The 27,610-nt window shown below is 45.5% G+C and overlaps 2 protein-coding genes across 3 annotated transcripts in view; one reads left to right on the top strand and one right to left on the bottom strand.

Annotated features, from left to right (window-relative positions):
* ERMP1 (endoplasmic reticulum metallopeptidase 1) overlaps positions 1 to 24,657 on the top strand; it is a 45,951-nt gene extending 21,294 nt beyond the window's left edge. The window contains exons 7-15 of one of the 2 annotated variants that reach the window (XM_042913338.1): positions 379 to 591; positions 1,425 to 1,645; positions 4,560 to 4,734; positions 5,104 to 5,294; positions 9,465 to 9,617; positions 11,785 to 11,987; positions 12,711 to 12,826; positions 20,546 to 20,709; positions 20,825 to 24,657. In XM_042913338.1, the coding sequence (XP_042769272.1) occupies positions 379 to 591; positions 1,425 to 1,645; positions 4,560 to 4,734; positions 5,104 to 5,294; positions 9,465 to 9,617; positions 11,785 to 11,987; positions 12,711 to 12,826; positions 20,546 to 20,709; positions 20,825 to 20,989 (1,601 nt within the window). In that variant the 3' untranslated portion in view covers positions 20,990 to 24,657. Of the gene's footprint in view, positions 1 to 378; positions 592 to 1,424; positions 1,646 to 4,559; positions 4,735 to 5,103; positions 5,295 to 9,464; positions 9,618 to 11,784; positions 11,988 to 12,694; positions 12,827 to 20,545; positions 20,710 to 20,824 lie in introns of those variants that run through there. The other variant, XM_042913339.1, reaches the window with a different exon arrangement.
* A 1,215-nt stretch (positions 24,658 to 25,872) lies between these two features.
* The window catches only part of RIC1 (RIC1 homolog, RAB6A GEF complex partner 1), a 141,500-nt gene continuing 139,762 nt past the window's right edge, over positions 25,873 to 27,610 (bottom strand). Inside the window, exon 27 of the transcript XR_006195934.1 lies at positions 25,873 to 27,427. The gene's annotated coding sequence lies outside the window, so the exon portion shown is untranslated. The remainder of the gene's footprint in view (positions 27,428 to 27,610) is intronic.

Consider the following 27,610-nt stretch of genomic DNA (forward strand, 5'->3'; position numbering starts at 1 on the left):
AAGGCACGTGTGATTCCCTGTTCGGTGCCTGTGGGCCTCCTGACAGGGTTTTTGTCTCTTGGGTCGGCACCGAATTTCTGGTAACCAGAGCGGTGGCTGTTATGTGAGATACCCGTTAAGTGAACAGAGTGAGCAGCAGTGTTTGGGTTCCATAACAGCAGGGAAAGGATAGTTCTGGGATAAAGGAGAGATGAAGGCCAGGTGGCCGAGCTTCCGAGCGGAGAGGAGACAGAGCGGAGGCCTGGGCCTCATCTGAGAAATTTCATGAGAAAGGTGGCCGGGGGGAGATGGAGAGGGCGGGAAACTGTTGTCGTTCACATTCTGTCAAACAGCGCGTGGCTTATTCAACTCTGTGGTCTTTCTTTTCTTTACTGATAGGTGACAACATTTTAGCGGTTCTTAAATACCTAGCTACGTCGGATGCGTTGCCTTCTTCTTCAAAGTATCGCCATGGGAACATGGTCTTCTTTGACGTGCTTGGCCTATTTGTCATCGCCTACCCCTCTCGCGTCGGCTCCATAATTAACTACATGGTGGTGACGGCCGCAGTGTCGTACCTGGGCAAAAAATGGTTGCGGCCCAAACAGAAGAGTGAGTATTTTTCTCTAAAACTGCAACACTGGCCTGGGTGTAAGAATCTGCGTGAAGTTTTTCAGGAAGCCTAAAATCTTAAAGAAAAACAACATTTGATGTATATTGGAAGACGTTCGCAAATGGATGTCAGATGGACGTGCCCGTTACACTTCTGGTCTTGGGGCAGCAGGATGTTTTTGTGTACCTAATACACAGAAGCACCACAGAGGGGCTACCGAAAAGTGGTTTGCACACACTGACTGTGAGTGAAAACTCCCGTTGAAAAGTCTCGTGCACCCGTCGCACCGGGCGTGAGCGCACTGACTCCAGCACTCGCCATCACGTTGGTTTCCTTCTCCTTAGAACGTTTCATTGTCGAAGCGGGTCTGGGCCGTGACGAACTAACACGCGCGGGCGGCACGGTTCAGCCCAGTTTGCCCCAGTTACTTCGCCAGCCCTGCCGCTCCGGCCTTAGCTTCCGGGCACGATTTCACGGGGAGCTCTGCCTTCCGTTCGGGCCGGTGTTTCCATACGCAGAGCATCGCAAAGGTGGCGAAGCCTAGAGCTCTCTGCTTTCCTGGTCACGAGTGTGTCGGAGCCGCTCCTGGCCACTTCTGTCTCCGGGTGTTTGGCGCCCGCAGACTCCCCGTAAACGCTACATGGATACGACTCGTCCGTAACCTTCCCTGTTCGGGTTTGTCAGAAACCTCGCCCCAGGGCCTTTTCACTACTTTCCAGTTACAGTGCTGGATGTTTTGTTTTGCTTTGTTTTGAGTTTGCCCTTTTGACTCTACTGCTTGTGAGACTGGTTTGATAAAGCTGGTGACGTCCACGTTGTGTTCTGTCTCCAGCTGGTAACTACACGAAGGACTTCTTCTGCGGGCTCGGCATCACTCTCGTGAGCTGGTTCACCAGCCTGGTTACCGTGCTCATTATAGCGGTGTTCGTCTCTCTCATCGGACGGTCTCTCTCGTGGTATAACCACTTCTACGTGTCCGTCTGTCTGTATGGAACCGCAGCCACAGCCAAAATAATCCTCATCCATACCCTCGCAAAAAGATTTTATTACATGGTAAGTGTTAGGCATGTTTATTGATTTTTTTTTTTGCCGCCTGCAGGGATTGGAGACAGACTCCGGTGGGATTCATTGTATTTGGCCTGTGGAGGCGTCAGAAATGGCTTCGCGTGATCGTAGAACACTGGCTCCCAGAACCGTGTTCCGGTTCTGGAAGGCTGCTGCTTTGGAGGGTTTTGTTGCAGGCTTCGGTGCCGTTATCAAGCTGTGAGGCGTTTGGGTGGTTGTGACAGCAAGGCCGAATCTGCTTCGGTGTGCCCCCGTGCACTTGGTCTGCCAGCCCTCCCCGGGCTCGCCCGTTCCTCTTGTGAGTGGCTCGGTCCTCCGCTGGGCCGTGGGTTGAGCGCCACGAGGGCCCGGCTGCCGTGCTCCTCGTCGCTGGTGCCCGGGCCCCTCGGACACAGGGCACTGACACGCAGGAAGCATGTTGCCCTGAAGCTGCACTCGGAGTTTCTCTTCCGTCTCCTTCACTTTTTTTTTTTTTTTTTTTTTTCCCTTTCACCCCGTGTGTTAATGCGGATTCTGACGGCATGCAGATGTGCTGTGGCAGGGGGAGGACACCTCCTAGGGGAAAAAGAGGGAAGAGTGATAGGGTTCCAGAATGATCTATGCTGATGGGGAGAATATCCCCATATTGTTAACGGTTTCAGCCGTGTAACAGGACTCACAGTAAACTACAATGCAAAAGTGACCCATGGTTTCTAAAGAGTTTCTAAGTGACTTAAAGGGAAAAATCTGTTAGCTCCCATATTTATTTTCAAGACAGCCAATGCGCACCTGTTTTTTCAGTTTGCCCTGCTAGGATTAGAATGCAGACAGAAGGTTAGGTAATCCGGCGTCTTTCCACAAGGATGTCTTTGGTGCTAGACCGTGGATGAACCTTGGTCTCCGTTTCAGTTGATGTTGGGCTGTGGTCTGAGGACTGCTTCCATGCCCACCTCCAGAAGAGGCCCTTTGAAGCTAGCCGTCTGTTTATGGATGAACTAATGCTTGTGTCTTTGTGGCTTCCGTGTCCAAGAGATTGTGCTGTGGGACTCAAGTTCATGTGCTTATTCTTAGTGCAGTGGTATGTTACCCGGGTGTGGGGGTCGTTGTTAATGAGGCAGGGGGGCCAGAGACAGAAATGCTTATGAGTGAAGTTCCATTTACTTGGACTGATTTCAGTTGTCTGATCATGAACTTTGGGGCTGAAAGCACAATGGAAAGGAAGACGGGTCGCATTTCACAAATATTCTCAGAGCTGCCTGGTGGGCCTGGCCGCCTGCGACGGCCCGGTGGGAAGAGATTCATAAGGACGGGTCTCTTGGAGGAGCTCACAGCTTCATCTGGGGGGCTGGGGGAGACCCTTGTTCGCAGTACCTTGGGATGAAGTGAGAGAACGGCCTGTTCGGCTGGAGCGGTTCGGGGCCAGGAGAGAGGAGTCGGTTTGTGGAGGTCGGGAAGGCTTTGTGAACGAGGTGGTGACGTGTGAACTGGGTTTTGAAGCAGGAGCGAAGTGCGGCAGATGGCGGTCAGAGGTGGGAGCGCCCGGGATGCATTTGGGTCATGGTCAGTAAGCTCAGCGTGGTGAGCACGCGGCGGTGGCCCGGTAACCGGGAGAGCAGGCCAGCGTGAAGCCGGGGCACGACCCTGAGGATCAGTGAGGCGGCCAGTAGCGTTTTCTGAGTAGGATCGCGAGTGACTGTGACAGCATAGAGACTGATGGCAGTGGGCGGGTGGCAGGGATCAGAGGTGAGAGAGGGGAGCCAGACCTGGGGGCGTCTGTTTGATCTCTGAGTACAGTTACATATCTGGGTGGTACTCGGCTTGAGATCGAATCCTAAGTGCCATTTCCTCTAAATTATTTTTGAAGACTGTGCCTCTTCACGCCGCGTTGTACGTCTAAGTGCAGCAGCGATAGCCTTTCGTTTCTGAGCGGGTTTGTCGAGAGAACTTGAACGGGTTTTGAAAACTCGTGACCGAAGCTGTCTCGAGCTCTCGAAGTAACCCACGTGCCGATTTTGGGGTTTTTGCGCTGCAGTGGTAACTTTGTTGGTCATGTTAATGGAATCCCTGGTGCGGACGTTCAGAGGTATGAAGTTCTTACGGCAGCTTTTTTCTGAGGAGCTCGGGGTGCTGCACGGGACTACTCAGACTTCAAAGCCCAGGAATACAGATCAAATTTCTGAACGTGAAGGCACCAGGAAGTCAGGGCGGGGCCGAGCTGCACCACAAGACCAGTTAGAGGAGGAAGAGACACAGGAACCCAGCCAAACCCCAGAGGGCCAGGTCCCCGAAGGGCCTGCAGTTTTCCAGGCGTGCTGCTGGTGGCGCTGTTCTTTGCAGGTCCCTTCTCGCCTTTGGAAGCTGCAAAACTAGAAAAGCCTACAGGGGTGAATGTTTTTAGGAGAGCCCTTCCTAAATCTATTTTAGGAAATTTCCAAAGGTTCCTTTTAGCCCAGTGGAAGAAAAGCACAGATTGCACACGAGTAATGATATTTTGTTTTGTTTTTAAGTGTTTATTTTTGAGAGAGAGAGGAGAAAAGGAGAGCGCTAGTTGGGGAGGGATGGAGAGAAGGGGACAGAGGATCCGGAGCAGGCTCCATGCCGACAACAGAGAGCCTAATGCGGGGCTCGAACCCACGAACCGTGAGATCATGACCTGAGCCGAAACCAGCCAAGAGTTGGAAGCTTAACCGACTGAGCCACCCAGACACCCCACGAGTAATGTTTTTACCCCATCTTCCTAAATGCCCCTTTCCTGTGCAGCAATTTAAATTCGTTATGTCATGACAGGAGGTAGTGTTTACTTACAGTTTAAAATGCTCTTTAAAACAAAATAACTCTTCTGAGGGATGGAAATTTTATCACAATATTAGATCTTTATGAATGCCCATGGATGAGATTACTGGTATATCTCTCTCTCTTTCAGAATGCCAGCGACCGGTACCTGGGAGAAGTGTTCTTTGACATCTCGCTGTTTGTGCACTGTGTTTCCCTTATGGCTCTCACGTCTCAAGGACTTTGCTCGGCGTTTATTAGTGCTGTCTGGGTGGCATTTCCCTTGCTCACAAAGTTTTGCACGCGCAAAGACTTTAAGCAGCATGGTAGGGTATATTGGGTTTTTATGCAAATGGGAAAATACCTTAAGATGAATAGGACAGGACTTGCGGGAATTGGGTTTTTTTGGTCTTTTGGGCTAGGGTTTCAAGATTCTTGCTGTGTTGTGTTTTGGTTTTGTTGTTTGTTTTTTTTAAATTTTCAGATCACACGGATTTTTATTTTCTACCTTATACCCCATCCCATTCTCACATTTATGAATGCATGCTGATGTATTACCTACGTTCCATTTCATTCTTATTTGTATTTTAACGTCCCTGAGTGAAATGTTCTGTGTTAGGTACAGCAGTGCTATGCAAATCTGTGTCTCACTGTAGAACTTCAAAGATGTGTGATTTCTTTCTCTTTTTCCCTAGGTGCCCAAGGAAAATTTATTGCCTTGTACCTCTCGGGGATGTTTGTTCCTTATCTTTACGCACTGTACCTCATCTGGGCAGTATTCGAGATGTTTACCCCCATCCTTGGGAGGAGTGGTACAGAAATCCCACCTGACGTTGTGCTGGCTTCCATTTTGGCTGGTTGTACGATGATCCTGTCTTCCTATTTTGTAAGGAAAAAACATTTAAAAAATAGTTCTTCCTGTATGTTTTATATGAATATGCGATGAGTTTAGCCACAGTCGATTCTGTGAAATTGTGTTGCTTATACTTGGAAACACTTAAGCAAAAGAAACAGTCATGTGTGTGCAGAAAGTAGGTTTGGTGTGGTAAGAAGATGGGAAATGGGGTTTTAGTTTTGCGTCCCGGTCCTCCCGAGTCCTCTGGTCGTACCTCTCCTCACAGCCTTCAAACCAGCTGAATGTGAATTTGGAGAACGCACACCAGGTGAGAACTGGTAGAGATTGCTTGGTGGTGGATTTTTAGAACAATTCCTAATTAGAGGCAAAGGTTAATATATACGTGGTGGTTTTATTAGTGTTTTTAGAGCTGGTGGAGGAAGACTGGTTCTGATGAGGCTCTTTCCGTTACCGTTCAGCTACCTGGCTGCTAGGGCCGCAGAGTTCGTAACGGAGCCCCTCTCCTCAGGTGGTGGACACACACGATGCGGAGCGTCACAGGCCTTGTCATTCTGGTGTCGGCGTTCTGCCCTTACAGGGACAGTCCTGCCTTTGCCCTCCCTGCAGCTGTCCAGAGAGAAGGCAGACCCCACGCGGACCCCCCGTGTTAGAGCGGGCTCTGGGCAAGCTCTGCCCTCGGCACGGCGTCCGTACTCTCCAGGACTCCGGTCTGGCCCCGCTGGTGCAGGCAGGCGTCTGTGTTGTGCCTCTTTCCATTGGAATTGTGAAGGATGGGAAGCAACTACTGAACGCCCACAGGCACGCTGCAGGATTTGCAGCTAGGGACTACACAGAAGAGTAGTTGTGACTTTATTATAGTGCTTTCCTCCACGGAGATGGTGGTGGGCCTTTCCACGCCGATTCAGTAAAGGACCTCTCATGGAGGTCAGGATTGAGAGACAGCACGTAAGAATACCACGTGTGTGGCCCGCACCATCCACGGAAGTCTCTTAAGGAGGCCGTAAAGAGTTGTACGCGCACCTGTGCATCTAGCCCAGGAGAGTGCTTCTTCTGCACACTGTTGCTTGCGCTCAGCTGAAAGAAGTCTGAGCGTTCCAGCCATTGTGCCTGTAATACAATCATCAAGTGCTTACTGGCATTTTCGGGGGGTGGATGGATGGAAAATTCTAAACTGTTCTTTGTGGTTTGCAGGGTTTACTTCCTTTGGTTTTTTGGTTTTTTTTTTTAATTTTTTTTAACGTTTTTTATTTATTTTTGAGACAGAGAGAGACAGAGCATGAACGGGGGAGGAGCAGAGAGAGAGGGAGACACAGAATCGGAAGCAGGCTCCAGGCTCTGAGCCATCAGCCCAGAGCCCGACGCGGGGCTCGAACTCGTGGACCGCGAGATCGTGACCTGAGCTGAAGTCGGCCGCTTAACCGACTGAGCCACCCAGGCGCCCCTACTTCCTTTGGTTTTAATATTAAGCCTTTAAATTCTCTGTACGTGTTAGTGGATGGTTTTGCTGCTGTGAGGGTGAACGGAGTTGGTGGGGTTTCATCATACGCGGATGAGGTTCTGATCCAGAATCAGCTCAGTTAGAAACTGGGTCCCCAGTGTATTTAAATCAGGGCCAGTGGATGAAGGTTCAGAGGAGATGATCAGAATGTGGGGCATTTCAGTTCTGTCCCACATGGAACTGGACAGAGTAAACCCTGAAATCTTCACTGTGGAAACTGAAAATGCCTCCAAAGTAAGGAAATCTTAGCAAGCATAGGGAGAGGATTAAAGTATATCACCTGCTAGGTTATATTTTACTAGGAAAACCTCAGGAGAACGCCTGCTGGAATACCCGAAAACCTCGTTTAGTTTTCATCATCACGTGAAGTGGCCGCGTGGCTCTTGGACACTGGTGGCGTCAGTCAGTCGTGATTCCGTGTTGACGTGTAGCGGTCGGAGTGGCTGAGGCAGAGCCGGCCTGCGCTCCTCGGATTGTGGAGAACTGAATCGGAATGCAGATTTCAGAAAGCGTTCCTTTCAGTCCTTGGGGGTTTATAGTATATTTGCCAGGAAGCAGGCACTCTCCTGTCTGCGGTGGGGTAGCAGGTGTCCCGGGTGGTGCTCAGTGACATCGGGACCCTCACGAGGAACGAGACCGCTCGCACGTGCGCACGCCGCGCAGACCCTTCTCGCGCTTCTCTTCGTTTTATTTTGCACCCATTTCGGAACCTAGAGTGATGGAAGATGGGACATTTAAGGCAGAAATAAAAGTGAAATTTAAGAGAGCGGGATGCAAACGCAGGCCCCCCTCCTCCTCTTCTGCTCTGGGACTGCATTTCACTCACCCCCGTTACCAAACCGCGTCCAGAAAATGCGGGACAGGGCAGAAGATGAGCCTCACGGTTTGGAGAAGAGGGAATGGATGTGCAGACTGTAGCCTCCATGGAGGTTTGAGGACAGCTGTGGGGGAGCTGGGTGGAGGTGGCAGGAAGCACAGCATGTGGTGGGGAGGTTGTATCTTGTCCCGAGAGACTCTGCACCAGGACTTGGCAGGGTATTTGACACTGTGCCGAGGAGCCACATGTTAAAGGACCGTGACTGTTAGGACAGAGAGGGACAGACAGGGTTACAGATTGTGTTTTGCTAACTCACTGCCCCCCCCCCCCCCCAACAGCCCCAGCTCCTTGGGTGCTATCTTGTTTCTGTGCTCGCCGTGTGAAAACGTAAGGTCTTGGGGCACCTGGGTGGCTCAGTCGGTTGAGCGTCCGACTTCGGCTCAGGTCATGATCTCACAGCTCGTGAGTCTGAGCCCCGCGTCGGGCTCTGTGCTGACAGCTCGGAGCCTGGAGCCTGCTTGGGATCCTGTGCCTCCCTCTCTCTCTGCCCCAACCCACTCGCATTCTGTCTATGTCTCTCTCAAAAGTAAATAAACATGAAAAAAAAATTTTTTTTCTTAAAAAGAAAATGTAAGGTCTTAGTCCTGAGACCAGTACTGTTTTGCTGGACATTACCCCGGATGAGATACTGGTGCACTGTAGGTACAAAACCTAATGTTATGTAGCAGAGGACATGGCTGGTTGTGGATGTTTGCCTGATTTTTCACAGTCGTGTTCTTCAGTCTTACTTATCAAGCCTGGAGGGTGAGTGGAAGGGGGAGCAGGGATTGGATCAGTGTGGCTCCTTCCGAACCCCTAAGGGATCTGTAGACATCTTTTATTTCAATGATTTCGTTACCATTGAAAAGCTCGTAGAAGCATATATAGGATGTTCTAGATGCCCACCTTGGGACCGAGCCACTTGCTTTTCCTGCCCAAGTTCAGATCTGCTGTTTTAGACGGCGTTGGCTCTGGATACCGAGCACCGAAGGGGACCGTGTTACTTTGTGCTACAGATTTTCCTTATGTGCAGGCCCATGGGTAGACTACGTCTTGAAGGTACATCTAAATGCAAATTTAGATGAAGCCGGCACGTTGGCACATTACAAAAGCATTGGGAGTGGAACTTGAGTTTTGTTGAAATGGGCTCGCTTATGCTTAAAATCCCGCCTCCAGTTCTTTCATAAAAACCCGATGTCAAGGGGCGCCTGGATGGCGCAGTTGGTTAAGCGTCCGACTTCAGCCAGGTCACGATCTCGCAGTCCGTGAGTTCGAGCCCCGCGTCAGGCTCTGGGCTGATGGCTCGGAGCCTGGAGCCTGTTTCCGATTCTGTGTCTCCCTCTCTCTCTGCCCCTCCCCCGTTCATGCTCTGTCTCTCTCTGTCCCAAAAATAAATAAAAAACGTTGAAAAAAAAAATTAAAAAAAAACCCGATGTCATGATGTTTGGTAGATAATTGGGGTCTACTGTGCAGTGGTTAACTAGGGGCGTCGAGAGGATCAGAGGTACAGCGAGGTCACGGTTTGACCGGCGTTGGGTCTCCATCCTGGTTCTTCGCCGACCGAACCGAGACCCTGACTGTTTCCTTGCCCCTCTCGCTGGCTGGCTGCCTGTCGCAGGCACCATCGTGGCGGGTGGGGGCGGCCCTGGTCTCTGCAGCCGCCGCCCATGATGGAAGCCCCCCGCCCCCGGAAGTCGAGCCTGCTCGCGGGCACTTGCGGGGGGCCGGCCACGCCGACGAGCGCTCTTCACGACTGGTCGGGTGACCCCGGTTCCCAAGTGAAGGGCAGCTTAAAAGCACCTCTCTGCCGACGGTAATTTTTCCTTTTCTGCGTTTTGTGTTTTAGATTAACTTCATCTACCTTGCCAGAAGCACGAAGAGAACCATGCTGAGTTTAACTCTGGTGTGTGTGGTTACGTTTCTCCTCGTTTGCAGTGGGGCGTTTTTCCCATACAGCTCGCATCCCGCCAGTCCGAAGCCAAAGAGGGTGTTTCTGCAGGTGAGCGCAGTTTCGCGTGAGCGCTGTGGTTCTGGAGGGGAAAGCCTCGTGTGTGCCGCGCCGGTCAACAGGAAAACCGACAGACTTCCCTGCTGTTGACCTATTTGGTTGCACTCGGCCACTCTGGGCAAGGCAGTGAGGGAAAGACTGACCACCAAGAGGCTCTTATCAGCAAGAGCCTTCTCCCAAGAGACTGAATTGGAAATGTCCGCTCGTGCTGGCACTGTTCACGTGCTGCGAGTGCCCCAGCCCAGAAAAACAAGAGCAGATGTGTGGGGTGATGAGCTCTCAGAAGTACACACTGTAAACCTGTCTGCAGGCTGAGTCAAAGTGTGAATTCAACTGGCAAAATAAAAGATATTTTAAAATGCCAGTAAAAGTGCTCTTAGGTAGCGTTGAAGGTACTGTGTCATAATGAAAGTATAATAGCTTAGGGACTAAGAACGAGATTTAGAACTGTCTGAGATTTTAGGTTTTTCTGCACACGTTTTAGAGTTGGTACTATAAAGCAGGAGAAAGAACCAGGTTGCCTTATGTATAGTCATGTTCTGTCTTAGAGGTTGCAAGAGGCAAACAAAAGCCAACTTCAGGGGTCGCCTGGCCGTCTCAGCCGGTGGAGCGAGCATCTCCTGGGTCTTGGGGTCAGAGTTCGAGCCCCACGTTGGACGTAGAGCTTCCTTTAAAAAACAAATCTTAAAACCAAAAAAAGCCAAGTGATAATCTATGTAACTATTCGGGGACTTGAATAAGTTAATAGTAATGTTTGAATGTAAATAGTGGGGAGGAGATACTGAAAAAGGGCCAAATATTCCTTGTTTATCGTCCTGGAGGACACAGCCACATGCTTTTTTTCTGTGGCTACAATTTGCAAAACCTTCAGTGAAGAACAGCTAGTTTTCAGATTGTGTACCTTCAGTGACTTGCCACATTTTTATAATTACATCAGTAGTATTTAGAAAAAGCTACATTTTTATTTTTAAAAACTCCTGTTCTCATTTGTTTGGGGTTTTCTTCTTCCCCAGTGCCGGAAGTTGGCAGACTTTTCCCCAGAGGGGCCAGGTAATAAATACTTCAGGCTCTGCCAGCCGTACAAGTCCGTGTCCCGGCACGGCACAGTGGTCGCAGACGTACCTGAACGAGCGAGGGTGGCTGCATTCCAGTGAAGCCGTTTATGAGCTGGCGGTGGGCCGTGCACTTTCTCTTCCAGTTTGATTTTCTTTCCGCAATGAAGCTGTTCTAGCTGGCGCCTCTTCATAGAAATGTTAGGCCCAAGTCTGACATCTAGTGGTGACAACGGGAATTAGCTTCAGGTCACAGGGAAGGGGTGTGTGTGTGTGTGTGTGTGTGTTTGTTTTAGGATGCATTTGTTTGTGGCCTTTATCTAAATGCAGTTCTAGTGTCCGTGTCTTTTCACTCTGAAATAGGTTTTCAAAAACATTTTAATGAAACTTAAATATATATTTGTAAGGAATAATGAAACTGTGTATCTGTATATCGATGGTCGAGTGTGAAAGAAAGAACATTAAGCAGCACCTCATAAAACCCGCGTGTGCCCTTCCTCCCGGTTCTCCCCCCCTCCCCACCTGCTAGGATGTACTCATTCGCGATCTTGAAGTTTAGGATTAATCATTACGTTATTTTTCTTCACCACGTATGTGTGAATCCCTAAACAAGAAGATACCATCTGCCTCTTTGTGAACTTCTGATAAGGCAGTGCCTAACTATGCATTTGTGACTTGCTGCTGTTTGCCCGCAGCATGTGAGAAGCTTGCACGTTGCTGTGTGTCACAGTGGTGCGGGAGACTCCTGGGGGGGGGCACCCCCCTTTATCTGGCCATTCTGCCATTGGTGGGTGTTGGGGTGGTTTGCAGTATTCGCTGGTATGGGCAGTGCCGAATCAGAGCTCTTGAACCTTCAGGAGTTTCTCTGAGTACACATTCCAGAGCGGAATTGCTGGCTTGAAGGCTGCGTGCACGTCGAGGGGACACCAAGCAGTTTCCTGAAGCGGCCGTGCCAGCCCACACCTCCCGCGGCAGTGAGGGTCGGTCCCTGTGACTCTGCAGCCACGCCAGTTCTTGCTGTTGTGGATGTCCTCTGTCTGTCCCTCCGGATTGGGGATGTGGGGGAGGGGATTCAAGTAGTATTCTCATCGGTCCGTTCTTTCCAGCACATGACTAGAACTTTTCATGACCTGGATGGAAACGTAGTCAAACGGGACTCTGGGATCTGGATCAATGGGTTTGATTACACTGGAATGTCTCACATAACACCTCATATTCCGGAGATCAACGAGAGCATCCGAGCTCACTGTGAGGAGAACGCACCCCTCTGTGGTTTCCCGTGGTACCTCCCGGTGCACTTTCTGATCAGGTGGGTTCACTCCTGTGCTGCTTTAGTCGGGGGGTCAGTTCTCAGGTCCCGTCGCTATGCGAGTACTTCATTACTGCAGCTGGTGAACAGAGGTCAAGTGCCAGGTGCGCTGTTTCCTGTCACTGCACAAGTTCTCCTCCTTTAGTGGGACAGAGAGCTTGGAAGTTTACCGTTGCCTTTTCAAATTTAGGAAGTCCTTCCTCTGGAAGCCCGAGTAGTTAGAAAGGCTGGCCCTCTCAACTGGTCTGGTAGATAGCAGATAACTATGAATTGCGAACTTTCATTCCTGGGAAGCTTTTACGGTTTGGTAGTCAAGGGTTGGATGAGAAGGAGTAGGATGGGTAGTGGAATCAATATCACCTAGGATCCTTTGATCTTAATTTTGGGTAAGTTTTATTACCCGATAGCCCGGGCCTTCAGAGTAGTTAGCATGGTTTATCCTATCCATCAGAGTCGGGTTGTTTTGTTTTTTTTAGTTTATTTATCTTGAGAGAAAGCAAGAGTGGGGAGTGGCAGAGGGAGAATCCTGATGTGGGGCTTGATCCCACAGACTGTGACCTGAGCTGAAGTCAAGAGTTGGACACAACTGACTGAGCCACCCAGGCACCCCAAGCTTATTTTCATGCCCCAGAATGTGATTCATATATTTGACCATGTCCACGAGTTACAGGTAGCTGTCAACTAATTAAGCATCCTAAATATTGAAGCTCCCTTTCCAAATAGGAAAAACTGGTATCTTCCCGCTCCAGAAGTTTCTCCAGGAAATCCTGCTCATTTCAGACTCGTGTCCAAAGAACAGACACCCTGGGATTCTATAAAGCTGACGTTTGAAGCAACAGGTAAGTCATAGGATATTGTTTTCTTCTCTCCTTCTCTTAAAATTCTTAAGTGTGTATACTTTCTCTTTAAATAATAGTAACCACAACTCAGGAAGAACGTAGTGTTTGTAAAGGTACCTCAAGCAGATTAGTAATGATTTATTGAGGAAAATTAGACTTTATTTTTTTTAGAGCAGTTTTAGGTTCACAGAAAAATTGAGCAGAAAGTAGAGCTCCCCTCCCGCCACTTCTTTTTTTTTTTTTTTTTTAACATTTATTTATTTTTGACACAGAGAGAGACAGAGCATGAACGGGGGAGGGTCAGAGAGAGGGAGACACAGAATCTGAAACAGGCTCCAGGCTCTGAGCAGTCTGCACAGAGCCTGACGCAGGACTCGAACTCACAGACCGCAAGATCATGACCTGAGCCAAAGTCAGACGCTTCACCGACTGAGCCACCCAGGCGCCCCCCACTACTTCCCTTCTTAAGACCTTGCACTAGAGTGTGGGGTATTTCTTAAAACGGAGGAGCCAGGACTGATCCATTGTTAATTATAGCCCCTGGTTCATATTAGGATTCGGTTCACTCTGTGTTGCATAGCTCTGTAGGTTTTGACAAATGTGTAATGTCACGTACCCCCATATCAGACGGAGTAGATTCCCTGCCCTGAGAGTCCCATGCACCCCCGGTCAGCCCTCTCCTCCCCACCCCCTCTGGCAACCACTGATCTATGTTACTGCCTTCTACTATTCTGCCTTTTCCAGACTATCTCATAGTGGCGGTCATAAGGTTTGCCACCCTTTCAGGACAGCTTCTTTCATTTAGCAGACAGCCCTCCTGTCTTTAGGGGCTTGATAGCTCATTTCTTTTTACTGCTGGATGGCATTGTGGATGTACCGTAGTTTATCTGTTTACCTACTGCAGAACATCTTGGTTGCAGGTTTTTGTCTAGACTTGTTTTTTTTAATGTTTATTTTTGAGAGAGAGTGCACGCGTGCAAGTAGGGGAGGAACAGAGGGAGAGGGAGACACAGAATCTGAAACAGGCTCCAGACTCTGAGCCGTCAGCACAAACTCACGGGCTGTGAGATCATGAATGACCTGAGCTGAAGTCGGACGCTTAACCGACTGAGCCACCCAGGCGCCCCTGACCTCATTTGGATAAAAACCTAGGAGTGCAGTTGCTAGATCATATGGTAGAGCCTAGATTTACCTTTGTAAGAAACTGCCAGGCTCTTCCAGCATGGATGTACTGTCCCGCGTTGTCACCAGCATTTGGTACTGTGTTTGGGACTTTGGCCATTCTGACAGCAACGTGGTGGCATCTTATTGTTTCCATTTGCAATTACCTAATGACCTGTGAGGCTGAGCATCTTTTCTTAGGTTATTTGCCATCTGTGTGTGTCCTCTGGTGAGGTGTCTGTTGATTAATTGGGCTGTTTGGCTTTTTTCTATTGAAATTTAAGAGTTCTCTGTGTATGTGGATAGAAGTCCTTTATATCAGTAAGTGGTGTGCAAATATTTTCTCCTGGTCTGGGTTATCTTTTCATTCTCTTAACAGTGTTTTCCACAGATTGTAAGGCTTTAAATTTAATTAAGTCCAACATAATCAGTTTTTCTTTCATGGGTCATGATTTTGGTGTTATGTCTAAAGGTCATTGCCAAACCCAAGGTCTCTGGATTTTCTCTGTTATCTTCTGCAAGTTTAGTTTTGTGTTTTATATTTAGGTCTATGATAGATACATTCCGAGTTAATTTATGTGTTTTTTTGTGTTTTTGTTATAAGGTCTGTGTGTGGGATTCGACTTTTTTTTTTTTTTTTTCCTGCTTTGCATGCGGATTTCCAGTTGTTCCAGTACCATCTGTTGAAGACTGTCCCATCTCTCCCGAATGACCTGACCTGTTTCTTTGTCAGGAATCAGTTGACTGTATATGTGTGGGTCTATTTTTGGGCTTTCTATTCTGTTCTTACCTGTTTGTGTCTTTTGCCATCACGATGCTGTCTTGATCAAGTCTTGAAGGTGGGTGGTATCCATCCTGTCAGGCTTTGTTCTTCTTCGATATACTGCTTGTCTTCTGTCTTTCCACGTATTAGTTTGCCCATATCCACAGTATAACATTCTGGGATTCTTAAATGGAAGCGCATTGAAATCTGTAGATCAAGTTGGGGAAAATGATATCTTAGGGGGACCTGAGTGGCTCAGTCAGTTAAGCATCTTACTCTTGATTTCAGCTCAGGTCACAATCTCACAGTTCATGGGTTTGAGCCCCGAGTCAGGCTTTGCGCTGACAGTGCAAAGCCTGCTTGGGATTCACTCTCTCCCTCTCTCTCTCCCCTTCCCCCACTGGTGCTTTCCCTCTATCTCAAAATAAATAAATAAATAAACACTTTAAAAAAATGACATCTTAATATTTTTTCCTGTTTATGACGTGGAGTATCTCTGTTTATATCTCGTTTATTTTCTTTCATCAGAACTGTATTTTGTAGTTTTCCTCATACAGATTCTATACAACTTTTGTTAGATTGGTCCCTCAGTATTTCATTTTGGGGGATGCTAATGTAAATACGAGTTTTCATTGATGGTATGTAACCATGTAGCCTGCAACTCTGCCATCACTGTTTATTAGTTTCAGGAGATTTTTGGTTGATTCTTTGGGATTTTCTACATAGATGATCATGTCGTCTGCAAACAAAGACGGTTTTATTTCTTCCTTCCCAAATCTGTTTTTGATCTTTTATTGCTTTTTCTCGTCTCACTGCATTAGCTAGGACTTCTAGTATTTTGAAAAAGGCTGCTAAGAGGAGTAGTAAGTGTGGGAATCCTTGCCTTGCTCTTGATCTTAGGGGGAAAGTGTCTACATTTTTACCATAATGTTAATTGGCCCTTTATCAGGTTGAGGAAATTCCCCTCTATTTTTAGTTTGCTGAGCTTTGTGAATGGATTTTCGGTTTTGTCACATGTTTCTGTTTGCTGATATGACCATGTGATTTTTCTTTATTAGCCTTTTGCTGTGATGGATTATATTAACTGGTTTTCAGAGGCTGGATCAATCTTGCATACATGGAATAAATCCCACCTGGTTGTAGTATATAATTCTTTTTGCACATTGTTGGATTTGATTTGCTGATGTGGAGGATTGGTTCTGTGTCTCCGGAGCTCCGGAGAACTCGAACATAGGAAGTTCACTTTTGAAAGTTCCTGCTACTGTTCACTTGTATCATTCTTGAATTTCATATAAATGGAATCATCCAGTATGTAACATTCGGGGTCTGGGTCATTAGGCATAATGTTCTTGAGATTGAGCTATGTTCTTTTGAGTATTAGTATTTTATTCCCCACAAGTAGTGTATGAGAATTCCAGTTCCACATTCACTCTAGTATTTTCTGTTCTTTCCATCGTACCATTTCTGGCGGGCATTTAGTGGTAGCCCTTGCATTTCTCTGTAAGTCATGACGTGGAACATGCTTCCAAGTGCTTACTGACCATTCAGGTATCTTGCTTTTGTGTCTTCATTTCTTCTTCCCTTCTAAAACTTGGGCTTACTGATTTATAGGAGTGCTTATGTTCCAGATCAAAATCCTTTATCATATATATATATATTTTATCTAGATGTTCTTGTCCATTTTTTTTTCTTAAAGTTTATTTATTTTGAGAGAGACAGAGACCAGCGTGAGTGGGGGAGGAGCCGGGAGAGAGAATCCCAAGCAGGCTCCATGCTGCCAGCACAGAGGCCCAGTGTGGACTCAAACCCACGAAGCTGTGAGGTCATGATCTGAGCTGAAACCAAGAGTTGTACGCTTAACCAAATGAGCCACCCAGGTGCCCCATGTCCATTCATTATCTTAAAGGAGTCATTTGATGTGTACAAGTTTTAAATTTTTGTGAGTTCCAATTTATCAGGTTTTTCTTTACAGTTAATACTTTATATGTCCTCTCTAAAGAATTCTTGCCCACCGGAGGTCAACAAAGATAGATTCTGATGTTTCCTTCTAGAAGCTTCATAGCTTTAGCTGTTACATTTAGGCCTGTGATATACTTTGAAATAATTTTTGTGTATGATGTGAGGTAGAAGCCAAGCTTCTTTTTTTTTGAAATGGATATCCAGTTGTTCTAGCATGATCTGTTGAAAAGACTTACCTTACCCTATTGAACTGCTTTGGCATCTTTGTCCAAGGTAATTGGATTGCATACCTCAACTTTTGCCCACTTTTTACTGAGCTTCCTCGCCCACTAGTAGGTTTCATGTTTGTATTTTTTTGATGACTGTGACCATTTTATTTACACTAAAAAGTAAATAATTTATGTGCTAAGGCACAGTTTAACTCAGAAGGGACTTGAATATCTAGTATGCAAAGAAAGCTGGAGGACAGACACGAGATGGTAGAAGGGAAGTAATAAAACTTGGTAGTTAACCATGGAAAGAAGCCCTTGCAGGGCATTCAGTGCCTTAGCTGATGCGTTCAATGGTGGATACTTTTGTGTTCTCTGGGCTTTTAAAATTTAATTGGAAATCAATTTATTTTGCACCAACCGGTTTTTTGTTCATGCCAATAATTATTTCTGATTTTTAATCACCAGCTTGTAAAAAGGAAGCACAGAAAAATCCAAACGTTTCTCTATCCTTTATGCACAATTTGGAGAATTCCAGTAAAATTTAGGTTCCTGGCAGGCAAGTTGCACATCTACTGCCCTATATTTTGTGATTACAAATGTCAGGAAATCAGAAAAAAATTGACTGTGTGGGTCTGTGTACCAGTTACCATATTTTTAGTTATAGAAGCTTTGCAGCTTAATGATCATAAGGGTGAAAATCCGTTGTATTTTTTGTTATTATTTTCCTTGCTATTTTTGTTTGTTTTCCATATGAACTTTAGTATTAACCTAACCAATATAAAATTTATTACTAATTGGTGTTTTGGGGGAATATCATAGTAAGTTTATAAAGTAAGGAGAACTGACATAATGTTTTCACCCTGTCCGTGAACTAGCAATGTCTTTTCACATGTTCATATCTACTCCTGTCTTTCGTAAGTGTTAAAAGATTTTCCTCATCTAGTTTTTGTGGCTGTCATAATTGGAATTTTCTCTACCTTTATGTTCTCTAACTGGTTATATTTGTTGGCGTAAAGGCAGCTGATTTCTGTAGGTCAAATTTGTATCTTTGCTACCTCACTGAATCTTTCACTTTTTGCGTTAATCATCACTCCTCTAGAGTTCTCCAGGTTTACTAGGAATTGCCAACCTTTAAATGGCCAGATACTATTTTAGGCTTTGCCATATGTCCCCAATGTAGATTTTTTTTGTTAACTACTGTTTAAATACGTAAAAAACATTCTTAGCCTGTTAGCCTTACAAAGACAGACCAAGTATATAGCTTATTGACTACAGCGTATCGTCTGCAAATAGTCTTTCTTTCTTTACCAGTTCCTAGGCCCATAACTGATGTGTCTAAGTGGCTGATGGTGTGGAGCAGCTGTGGATGTAGTGAGCCAGCGTCCTTGTTTTACTTAGAGCACAGGTCTCTTGTGTTTCCCAACATGTGAGAGACTAGCCTTAGGCCTGGGGTGTATATTTTGTATCCTGTTAAGCAAGCATTTATCAGCTGTCATTTCTTGAATGTTTTTATAAAGAATTGGGTTTTAATTTTGGAAAAGGCTTTTTTTTTTTTTTTTTTTTTTTTAAAGCATCTGTCTAGGGTTTTTTCTTCCTTGGGTCTTTTAACGTGGTTTATTCCACTAGGTTATGGCTTATTTTCTTAATGTGATGTTGGATTTTGTTTGCTACAATTTAGATACTTTCTGTTAATACTCCTGAGTGATACTGGTCCGTGTCTGTTTATTTTTTTGGTTCTCTTTAATCAGATTTAGTTATATGTTACCCATAAATGTATAAACATGATAAAAATGGTAAGTCTTCCTTAATTTCCAGTGCCTCGGAACAGTTTAGGAAGCATTTGAACTGGCTAAAAAGTTGGCTTAAATTCCTCTCTGAAACCATCTGGGCATGGTGTTTTTTCGTGGGGGATAGTTTCCTAACTTTTTCTTGGGAAATTCATCTAAGATTTATCTCTCTCTTGTACAGTACAAGAGAGTACAGTAATCTGTGTTTTCCTTAAAAAGTATCCACATTTCATTTGGGTCTCCAAATTTAATAGTATAGAGGTCTGCTTGTAGTCACGTGTGATTTTAAACATTTCTTCTGTTTATTTTTCTTACTCTTTTTGTATACTTGTGTTTTCTCAGCTCCACTCCCCTTCCCGTCTCTTTCTTAACCAAGTTAGCTAGTAGAATTGTTAATAAAAAATCTAATTTTTAGAATTAAGTTAGGTCTGTTTATTTCTGGTCTCTACTTTCTTGATTTCTTATCATCTGTAATATTTCTTTGTTTTCTGTTCTCTTTGTTGTAGTATTTTATAAAAAAATGTTTATTGCTATGGATTTTCCTCTTATCACTGCTTTTCATTGTTTACAAAAAATGTGATTTTTGTTCAGATTTCCTTTTTCTTCTAGAAGTCTTTGAATTTTCAGGTAGAAGGCTATTTTAAGTTTTACTGAATTATGGTCAGTGTTATTTGTAATATGTGTTATGAAATGGATGCTTTCCTTTGTAAGTTAATATTTTGAGTATTTTGTGTCCCTTTTAGAAGATACGTTCTGTGTTACCAGCTTGTGAAGTTTGATGTGTATACATATCCATATAATCAACTTCACTGATCTTTTTTTGTTCAACTGATGTCTTGTACTGACAGTGGAGTGTTTCTTATTTGTAGTCTTCCTATATACGTAGGTATCTTTCTGCATCTCCTGTATTTTGCTTCATCAAGTAGCTGCTGTTACTTAATGCACAGGATTCACAATTTTGTGTCATTGTGAATTAAAACTTTTAGTATTAAAAAGTGCCTTTTTACATTTAGTGCTTTTGTCTTGAATCCTGGTTTTTTTCCCTGGTATCAAAGAGGTCTTTTTTAAAAACTGCTAGCCAGAAACCCCTTTGTTTATTCCTTTATTTTTACCCTTTCTGAAACTCGTGTTTTTTGAATACAGTGTATGATTAATCCGAGTTATTGGTTTTTTTTTCCCTTTTCACATTTATTTCTATGACTGATGCATTTGGTCTCAACTTTGTTCCAATATTTTGTGCTTTGCTATATTCCTTTTTGTGTGATCGGTCATCTTTGCTCTTTAAAATATTTTCTGGCATTTTAGGCAAGTGTGTATTTTCCTTTGACCACATAACTGTGGAACCTTTTACTGTCTGTCTCAGTGTCTCGCGGGCTCCGTGTCTGCTTACCCAGCTTCCCTGGCTCCCTCTTGGTGTCGGTCACGTCCCCCACTGGACACTGGTCTTCCACCCTCACTGGGATGTTGCCTTCGAAATGTGTCCGGACAGGTTAAAACCTTCACTGTCCGTTCTTCTGCTGTAGTTTTTGAAGTTCCCTCTTGGTTAAATGAAGCTTATTCTCTGGATTTCTGAAGGCCTCGCGAGTGCTAGGTTCTTGGATGTTTAGATGACAGGTTTTGTCATTGTAAATTCTGCGCCTTTTCTGCTGTGCCTCGTGACATACCTCATTACTTACCCCGGTTGACACACGCAGAACATCCTAGCCAGGAGACCTCCCTTAGGTCTGGAGCGAGAATCTTTAAAGTGACGTAAGGTGTGCCCTTCATAGTCTGGCTTGGTGGTGAATTAACTGCTTCTCCCGATGCCTTTTTAACGACTGTTCCCCTTACCTTTCAGGACCAAGCCACATGTCATTCTACATTCGCACCCACGAAGGGTCAACGCTTTCTCAGTGGTCTCTTGGCAACGGCACCCCCGTCACCAGTAAAGGCGGGGACTACTTCGTATTTTACTCCCACGGGCTCCAGGCCTCTGCATGGCGGTTCTGGATAGAAGTGCAGGTGGGGATTTGCCAGCTCTGCCGCGGTCACCGTCAGGCTCCCGGGTGGTGCGTGGTAAAAACCGGGATGATTCTGCCTTCAGAGAACTAAAGCACTGCCAACTGTTCTCTGCTAGGTCTTGGAAGAACGGCCTGAAGGAATGGTCACCGTGGCCATTGCTGCCCACCACCTGTCTGGTGAAGAGAAGAGGTCCTCCCAGCTGGATGCCCTGAAAGACAAGTTCCCAGACTGGACGTTTCCCTCAGCCTGGGTGTGCACGTACAGTCTCTTTGTGTTTTAATCTTCTGGACGGGCTCAAAGCACATGCCTGGCGGGATACCCCCGGTGACATGCTTTCTCCCTGTGTCACGTGGGTATCTGTAATGTAAGTCCGTGATTTTTCATGAGCACGTGTTCAGATTGTAAGTCCGTGGTTTTTCAGAGCTTGGGGGCAGACGCTCTTCAGGGCCACACACCTAGCGCTGTGGGTAGTGACGCATGGCCTTTATGACACTTGAAGACGCCAGTTTTCTGGCACTTAAGCACATGGGGGTACTACCACTACACATGGAAGTCCTTTTCTGTGACCTTAAGGATTAAAGCCAACCAACCACTTCAGTAGTTCTCCCCTTAGAATCACGAAAGGTGTAGAGGGCACCGTGAGCCCGCTCACTGTTCACTAGACAAATGACGTTTCCAGTCGAAGCTGTGGAGGGTAGCTCGGATGCCGTTCCCCGGAGTGGTAACTCCCCTGCGATGGAACCAGAGGTACAGAAGGCGGTTCCGGCAGCAGCTGGGGACGGGCAGTGGGCTCTGGGGGCCCCGGCCCGTGCCCAGAGCTCTGCTTCCTCCCCGCCTGCCGCACAGCCCGGCCCCGAGGTGGGGAGCTGTGCCGTGCTGGGGACTCGAGACCATCGTTCTGATGCTTGTCTGAGGCTGCTCTCGAGGCCCAGGATACCCTGTTCCCCCCTCTCCACCTTGTCAGTCCGAGAGCAGCTGCAGTTCCTGCTGGGTTTTCGGAGGCTCTTCTGGTTCAGGACATCGTGTGCGCAGTCACGCGTCTTCAGTTCCGTCCCCAGAGCACGCAGTTGCCGTGGCAGGAAGAGAGCGAGGTGAGGAGAGGCTGGGCATTTTATGAATCTTCTCTTCTCCAAGGTTCATGCTTCAGGGCATAATCGTATTGACGCACGGAGTCCTTAGTCGGTCCGAATAGTTCCCGAAGGCCGTCCAGCGGAGCCGGCCTTGCTGGGCCTCGGGGCCGTGGCCCACGCCGGAGTGAGGCCGCCGAACCTCTGGCCACTGGGATTCGGGCCCTGCGTCACGGCAGGCCCGAGACTCGGAGGTACTTTTCGTTTAGAAGGCGGCTGCCGGCGGGTCCCCCCGGCTCCGTGGCTGTGGCACTGCAGGGATTTGGTCGGACGAGCCCTAACTTCTGCTAGCTCTCCTTTTTCCCTGGAGATTAGCAAGCAGAGGCCGAAAAGACATTTTAAAGAAGAGCCCCGGTAAAACGAACAAAGCGTCGTCCCTCCGCTCCTCCCGCACAGAGCACACCACGTGTGCGTCGCAGGCCCGGTCACGCTGCTCCTACCCCTGCCGAGTCTGGTCTGTGACGCCCCGCGCCCTGACTGGGCACCCCCTCACGGCACTGCTGGCTGGCACGTGTGTGGCTCCCGGGCCTCGTCGAGGCTGCGCGTTAGTCTCAGCGCTGCGAGAACCTGGCTCCTGCCAGATTTCAAAATAGGGGCGGATTTTCTGTCCCTGTGGTTAATCTTAGATTACGTGGAAAAAACCAAAATGCCGTATCGAAGAAGGACATTGGTTACTCCCTTTTGCCAATAATCATGATTCTCTTTTTGCCTTTAGGTTATTCTCCTTCGTAAACAGGATCTCTTGTTTTGGTTTTCAAGTCACTTGTCTCAGGGCACATTTAGTATTTGGGCAGATGGTTTTAGTGGCAGAAATGGTTAAGTACAGATGATACTCGTGGCTCTGTTCATAAGCACCCTGTCTGGTCTGTCAGCGAGCAGCCTCTGAGATTAAAGAGCTTGTTTTCTTTGAGTATCTGACCATTCAAAACTCATTTCTAAAAGGGTCTTTCCAGATTCTAACCAACGCATTCTTTCCTGTACAATTTAAATGTAAGTAGCCCAGTACTGTACATTCAGTGAAAATGTGAAGAGTTGTGATTTTGAAGAAATGCTTAAAATTTACCTTGTGCCTGACCGATGAGCGACTGTTGCATGAAGTATTTGTTTCCACAGTTTAGCTGATCTAAGTGAGCATGAGAGGATTTCTAAGATGTTACCACTGAAGGGGCCATAACCAGCTGATAACTCAGGAAGCTGTCGGGAGAATGTCTGTCTTCTCTTTTCACTGGTCGCTGACTTGAGATTAATTGTTGCCTTACATTACTGAAATAAACTTTTTAACAAACTAGTTAGTATCTTTAACAGAAAAAAACAGATCTTTATTGTTTTTCTGTGTCCCCATCGTTGAAGGGTTATTTCAAGTCTACAGGGCCTTTGAAAAGACCTAGATGGCTCACGTGGACAGGACAGTTATCCCTAAGGGGTCATGTGGGCAGAGACTGCGTTCAACATGGAAATGTTTAGCTTAGCATATTTTGTCAGTGAAATACCAAGAAAATCGCTGAAGGATGTGGGGACGGGCAGAAGAAATGGTCTTTCAGCCAGTGGCCCACTGCTCACTCTCCTCTCCACCCAAGGAAAGGGCCCGGCCACTCCCTGCAACAGAGCTCCCTGCGCAAGTTATGTGGCTTTCTCGGTGAACTCCCTTGGAAACAATGGCAGTATGCTTCCTCATCGTACACCTTGCCTCCTTTTAGGGCCAATAAAGCCAAAATGCATTTAGGCCTCTGTATGTCTGACTCTCTTTATTTGGAAAATGTCTTCTGTAACGTTGAAGTACATTAGTATAGATTTTTTTTGATACTACTACTTCCTTACTGATTTGTAAAAATAAAATTTCTTCCAGTGTGGCCCTATACCATGACCAAGTGGGATTTATCCAAGGAATGAAAAGTTGGCTTAACACCTGGAAAATCAAAGTACCACACCATGTGGTAGTTGTTCTTATTAATTCTATTGATATGATCACCTCAATAGATGCAAAAAAGATTTTTTTTTGACAAAGCCTAACACCTTTTCATGATAAAAACACTCAGCAAACGACTGATTGTCTTTATCAGGGTGATTATCAGGGTGAGGAAGTTCACGTCTACAAAACACTGCTAACATCATCATGTGTGATGAAAGACAACCAGCATGTCCTCTACTGCCACTGAGTGTACTGAGGCTCCGGCCAGGGCAGTTTGGCAAGAGACATCTAGATTAGAAAGGACAAATTAAATCTGTTTCTAGGTACGGATGACATGATCTTAATAAATGAATTCACTCAGCAGTGTTGTAGCAATGTATCAATACACAGCTGTCAACTGACTTCTGTAACAAGAAAATTCTGTTCACAGTAGCAGTAAGAGTCAAGTACCTAGTAATAAGCATAACAAAAGTACAAGATTTTTACACCGGATACTAAAACATTGCTGAAGGAAATCCCATGTTTGTGGATTGAAAGTTCTCCCAAATTGATCCACAAATTGAACACAATCCCAGCTCGTGTGTGTGTGTGTGCGCACGCACACAGAAATGGACAAGCCGATCCTAAAATTCATATGGAAATGCAACGACCCATAATAGTTCAAACAGCCTTGAAAAACAAACTTTTAAGAGTCCCATATTCAAAACTTCCTACAAAGTAGGGGTGGTAATCAAGACAGTGTGAACACCTATCAATATAATACAATTGACTGTACAGAAATAAGTCCCATGTGTTTATTATAGTCAAATGATTTTTGGCAACTCAGTGGGAAAAACTTATTTAAATGGTGCTGGGACAACCAAGTTAGATCCCTCACTTTATGCCATACACAAAAAATTAACTCAAAATGGGTCAAAGATCTAAATGTAGGAGGTAAAACTGTAAATAAAATTTAAAAAACCAAACCAACAACAAAACTCTCAGAAGAAAACATAGGCACAGATCTCCATTACCTTGTGTCAGGCAGTGGTTTCCCAAAGCACAAGCAACCAAAGAAAAAGTTGAGACTTCACCAAAATGAACGACTTTCATGCTTCAAAGGACAGTGTCACGAAAGTGACAAGGTAAGCCTTTAGAATGTGAAAATACTTGCAGGTCATATCTGATCAAGGTCTAGTATCCGGAATGCATGAGGAACTCTTGCAAAGCAACAAAAAGATAAGCGACCCAACTGTGAAATCGGCTAATAGCCACATGACGAACCACCAGCCACCACGAACATGCACGTCTACGTGGTAATGACACACCGCTTCCCACCCAACTCGGATGGCTACAACCAAAGATACAACAACAAGTGATGATGGGAGAAACTGGAACCCACCTCCCCTGCCAGTGCAATGTAAAAAAATGGCACAGGCACTCTGGAATATGGTTAAGATTTCCTCGGAGCATTAAAACCGGTTATGTGACCAAGCGTTTTCACTCCCAGGGAAAACTGAAAATGTACATCCACTTGGAAACCTCTATGTGAGTGTTCACAGTAGCATCATTCGTGGTAGTCACAAAGTGGTAACCACCCAGATACCTCAACTGACGAATGGACAGATACACTAGATGCATGAAGTGTATTCAGCCTTAAAAAGGGATGAAGTCACTGATATGTGAAGATGAACCTTGAAAACATCCTGCAAAGTGAAAGAAGCCACACAGAAAAAGCCACATATTCTATGGCTGCATATATACCAAATGTCTTCAGAAGAGGGAAATCGATAGAAACAAAGATTTAGGAAAACAGGGAAGTCAGAATCCCACCTACTAGAGGCAGGCGGCCCGTCTCCTCTACGTTTACGCAATTTTGTTTGATGAAGTCCTTTTTATTACATTTTGGACGTTTTCCAAGTCCTCAACATGGATTTCTCTTCCAAACTTCTGCGGTCAGACATACAGGATGCTGCCAACTCTTGATGCTCCTATCCTAAATGATTCTGCATATAAATTTTTAACCTGTCTTGATTTGTAGTTATAAGGAAAATTCTATGGGGCGGAATTACATAATGAAAAGAATATTTCCGTGGCTTTTAATAAATACACATTTTGCTGTCAGCCTGAGTGATGAGTAAACACAAGTGCATGTAATGGTTTTATTGCCCTTTACCAAGTAAAAAAAAGTACACATTACAGAAGTAGCAGCAACTTTAATTACAAGCAAACGTTGACTCTACCCCCACCCAAATGACTTCTTGTTTTGGTATCAGCAAATAATTCAAACTTCAAATAGTTCTGAATACTGAAATTCATTGGTTAAAATTATGGCTTAAACATTGACATGTGAACCAAACAAGGCAAAATAAAAATACGAATTAAAAAAAAAAAGTGAAGTCTATTACAAATTACCAAGAGAAGATTTCTGTAAACCTCCCAATTGTTCCGCCTTAGGGCCGTCCATTTCCTATTACGTGGAAAAGCAAGTCTGGGAGACCAGATTCATTGGTGGTGTTCCCCACAGGAGTACAGTTCACTTACTGGTGCCCTGCTTGCAAGAGTGCAGGACGGACCCAGCAGCACATTCAGAGATTTGAGAGGATCACGGCTGTTTACAACGGTGAATCATTTTTATTGACCGCATATTCACACCAGACACAAAAATAATGCCAGTTCTCCTCCTAAAGGACTAGGACAGGAGAAGAAATTTCAGGTTGGTTTCTTGCTGGGCTGCATGTACTCACATGGGAAACATTATTGTTCTATCCTAAGATTCAGGAAAGGTGGTTTAAAACAAAGGCTTAAATAAAGTAGCACCAGAAAGAGCAGGTACCATAATCACATATCCCACCCGTTCAGGAGTTTGGGGACGTGACGTTACTGCACTCGTAATGTAAAAAGTAAATGATAGTAAATTACCAAACTCAATAATTTAAAACACTTTGATGAATTCTGAACTAACGATTTCAAAATGCTTTTGAGTTTCCCTTCGAAGGAAACCTGGCCGGGACAACTGTATCCAGCCGTTTACTTTAAAAAGCCAGGATAGAGGACCAAGTTTTATTTTTAAACTGTAATTGCACTATGAGAAAGGAGGCTGTTTTACATAGTGGTATGAATTTGGTCCACATCAAATACATCGTTATTACAAAAATAAACAAGTTTGTTTTTGTAAAAAATAACATTGCATTCCTTTGTTCAAATTGCACAGTACAAACAAGCTATCTAAATTAATACTGACAGAAGGTAACCGAACTACATACCGTGGATATGCGTTTAGTCTGAAGCAATTAGGACAGGAGTATGCAGGTAGGTTTTCATAATGTATGAAAACTAACATTTAAGTCCTATCTAGAAATACATAAAATATTTTAAAAGTTACAGTGAAGAATGCATTGTTCACATAGTAATTTTTAGTAGCCGTGATAATACAGGATTCAGCAGTCTATTTACATGAAAGTCCCATTTTTATTCAATTTACAAAAGCAATAAATAAGAAACTACATTAATTTGCACAAAACCTGTTTGATTTCATGATCAGTGTGACCGTTTCCGTTACTGTATGACCAAGCCGATAAACCTGTTCTCTTCTCTGAAGACTGCTCAGATTTGGAAAGAAAAGCAAGTCTTGTCTCTCTTCCAAGAGTGAGAATAGCCATGCAGAATCCAGCATAAAACCTTACAGATTATAATATAAGCCCTAAAAATATGAACAGTGCCTCTGAGTATATTTACACAAGAGTATTCACAAAAAGATACAGTTCTCGGATACAAAATAGTTTAGTGGTATCTAACAGCATAATTGATAAGAACCCCCCCCCCCCCCCCCCCCAGACCTCTGCCCACACGGACTGGCAGGAATCAAGCTTGCTATAAGAGAGCA

This window comes from Panthera leo, chromosome D4 (assembly GCF_018350215.1).
Source record: "Panthera leo isolate Ple1 chromosome D4, P.leo_Ple1_pat1.1, whole genome shotgun sequence".
Taxonomy (NCBI): domain Eukaryota; kingdom Metazoa; phylum Chordata; class Mammalia; order Carnivora; family Felidae; genus Panthera; species Panthera leo.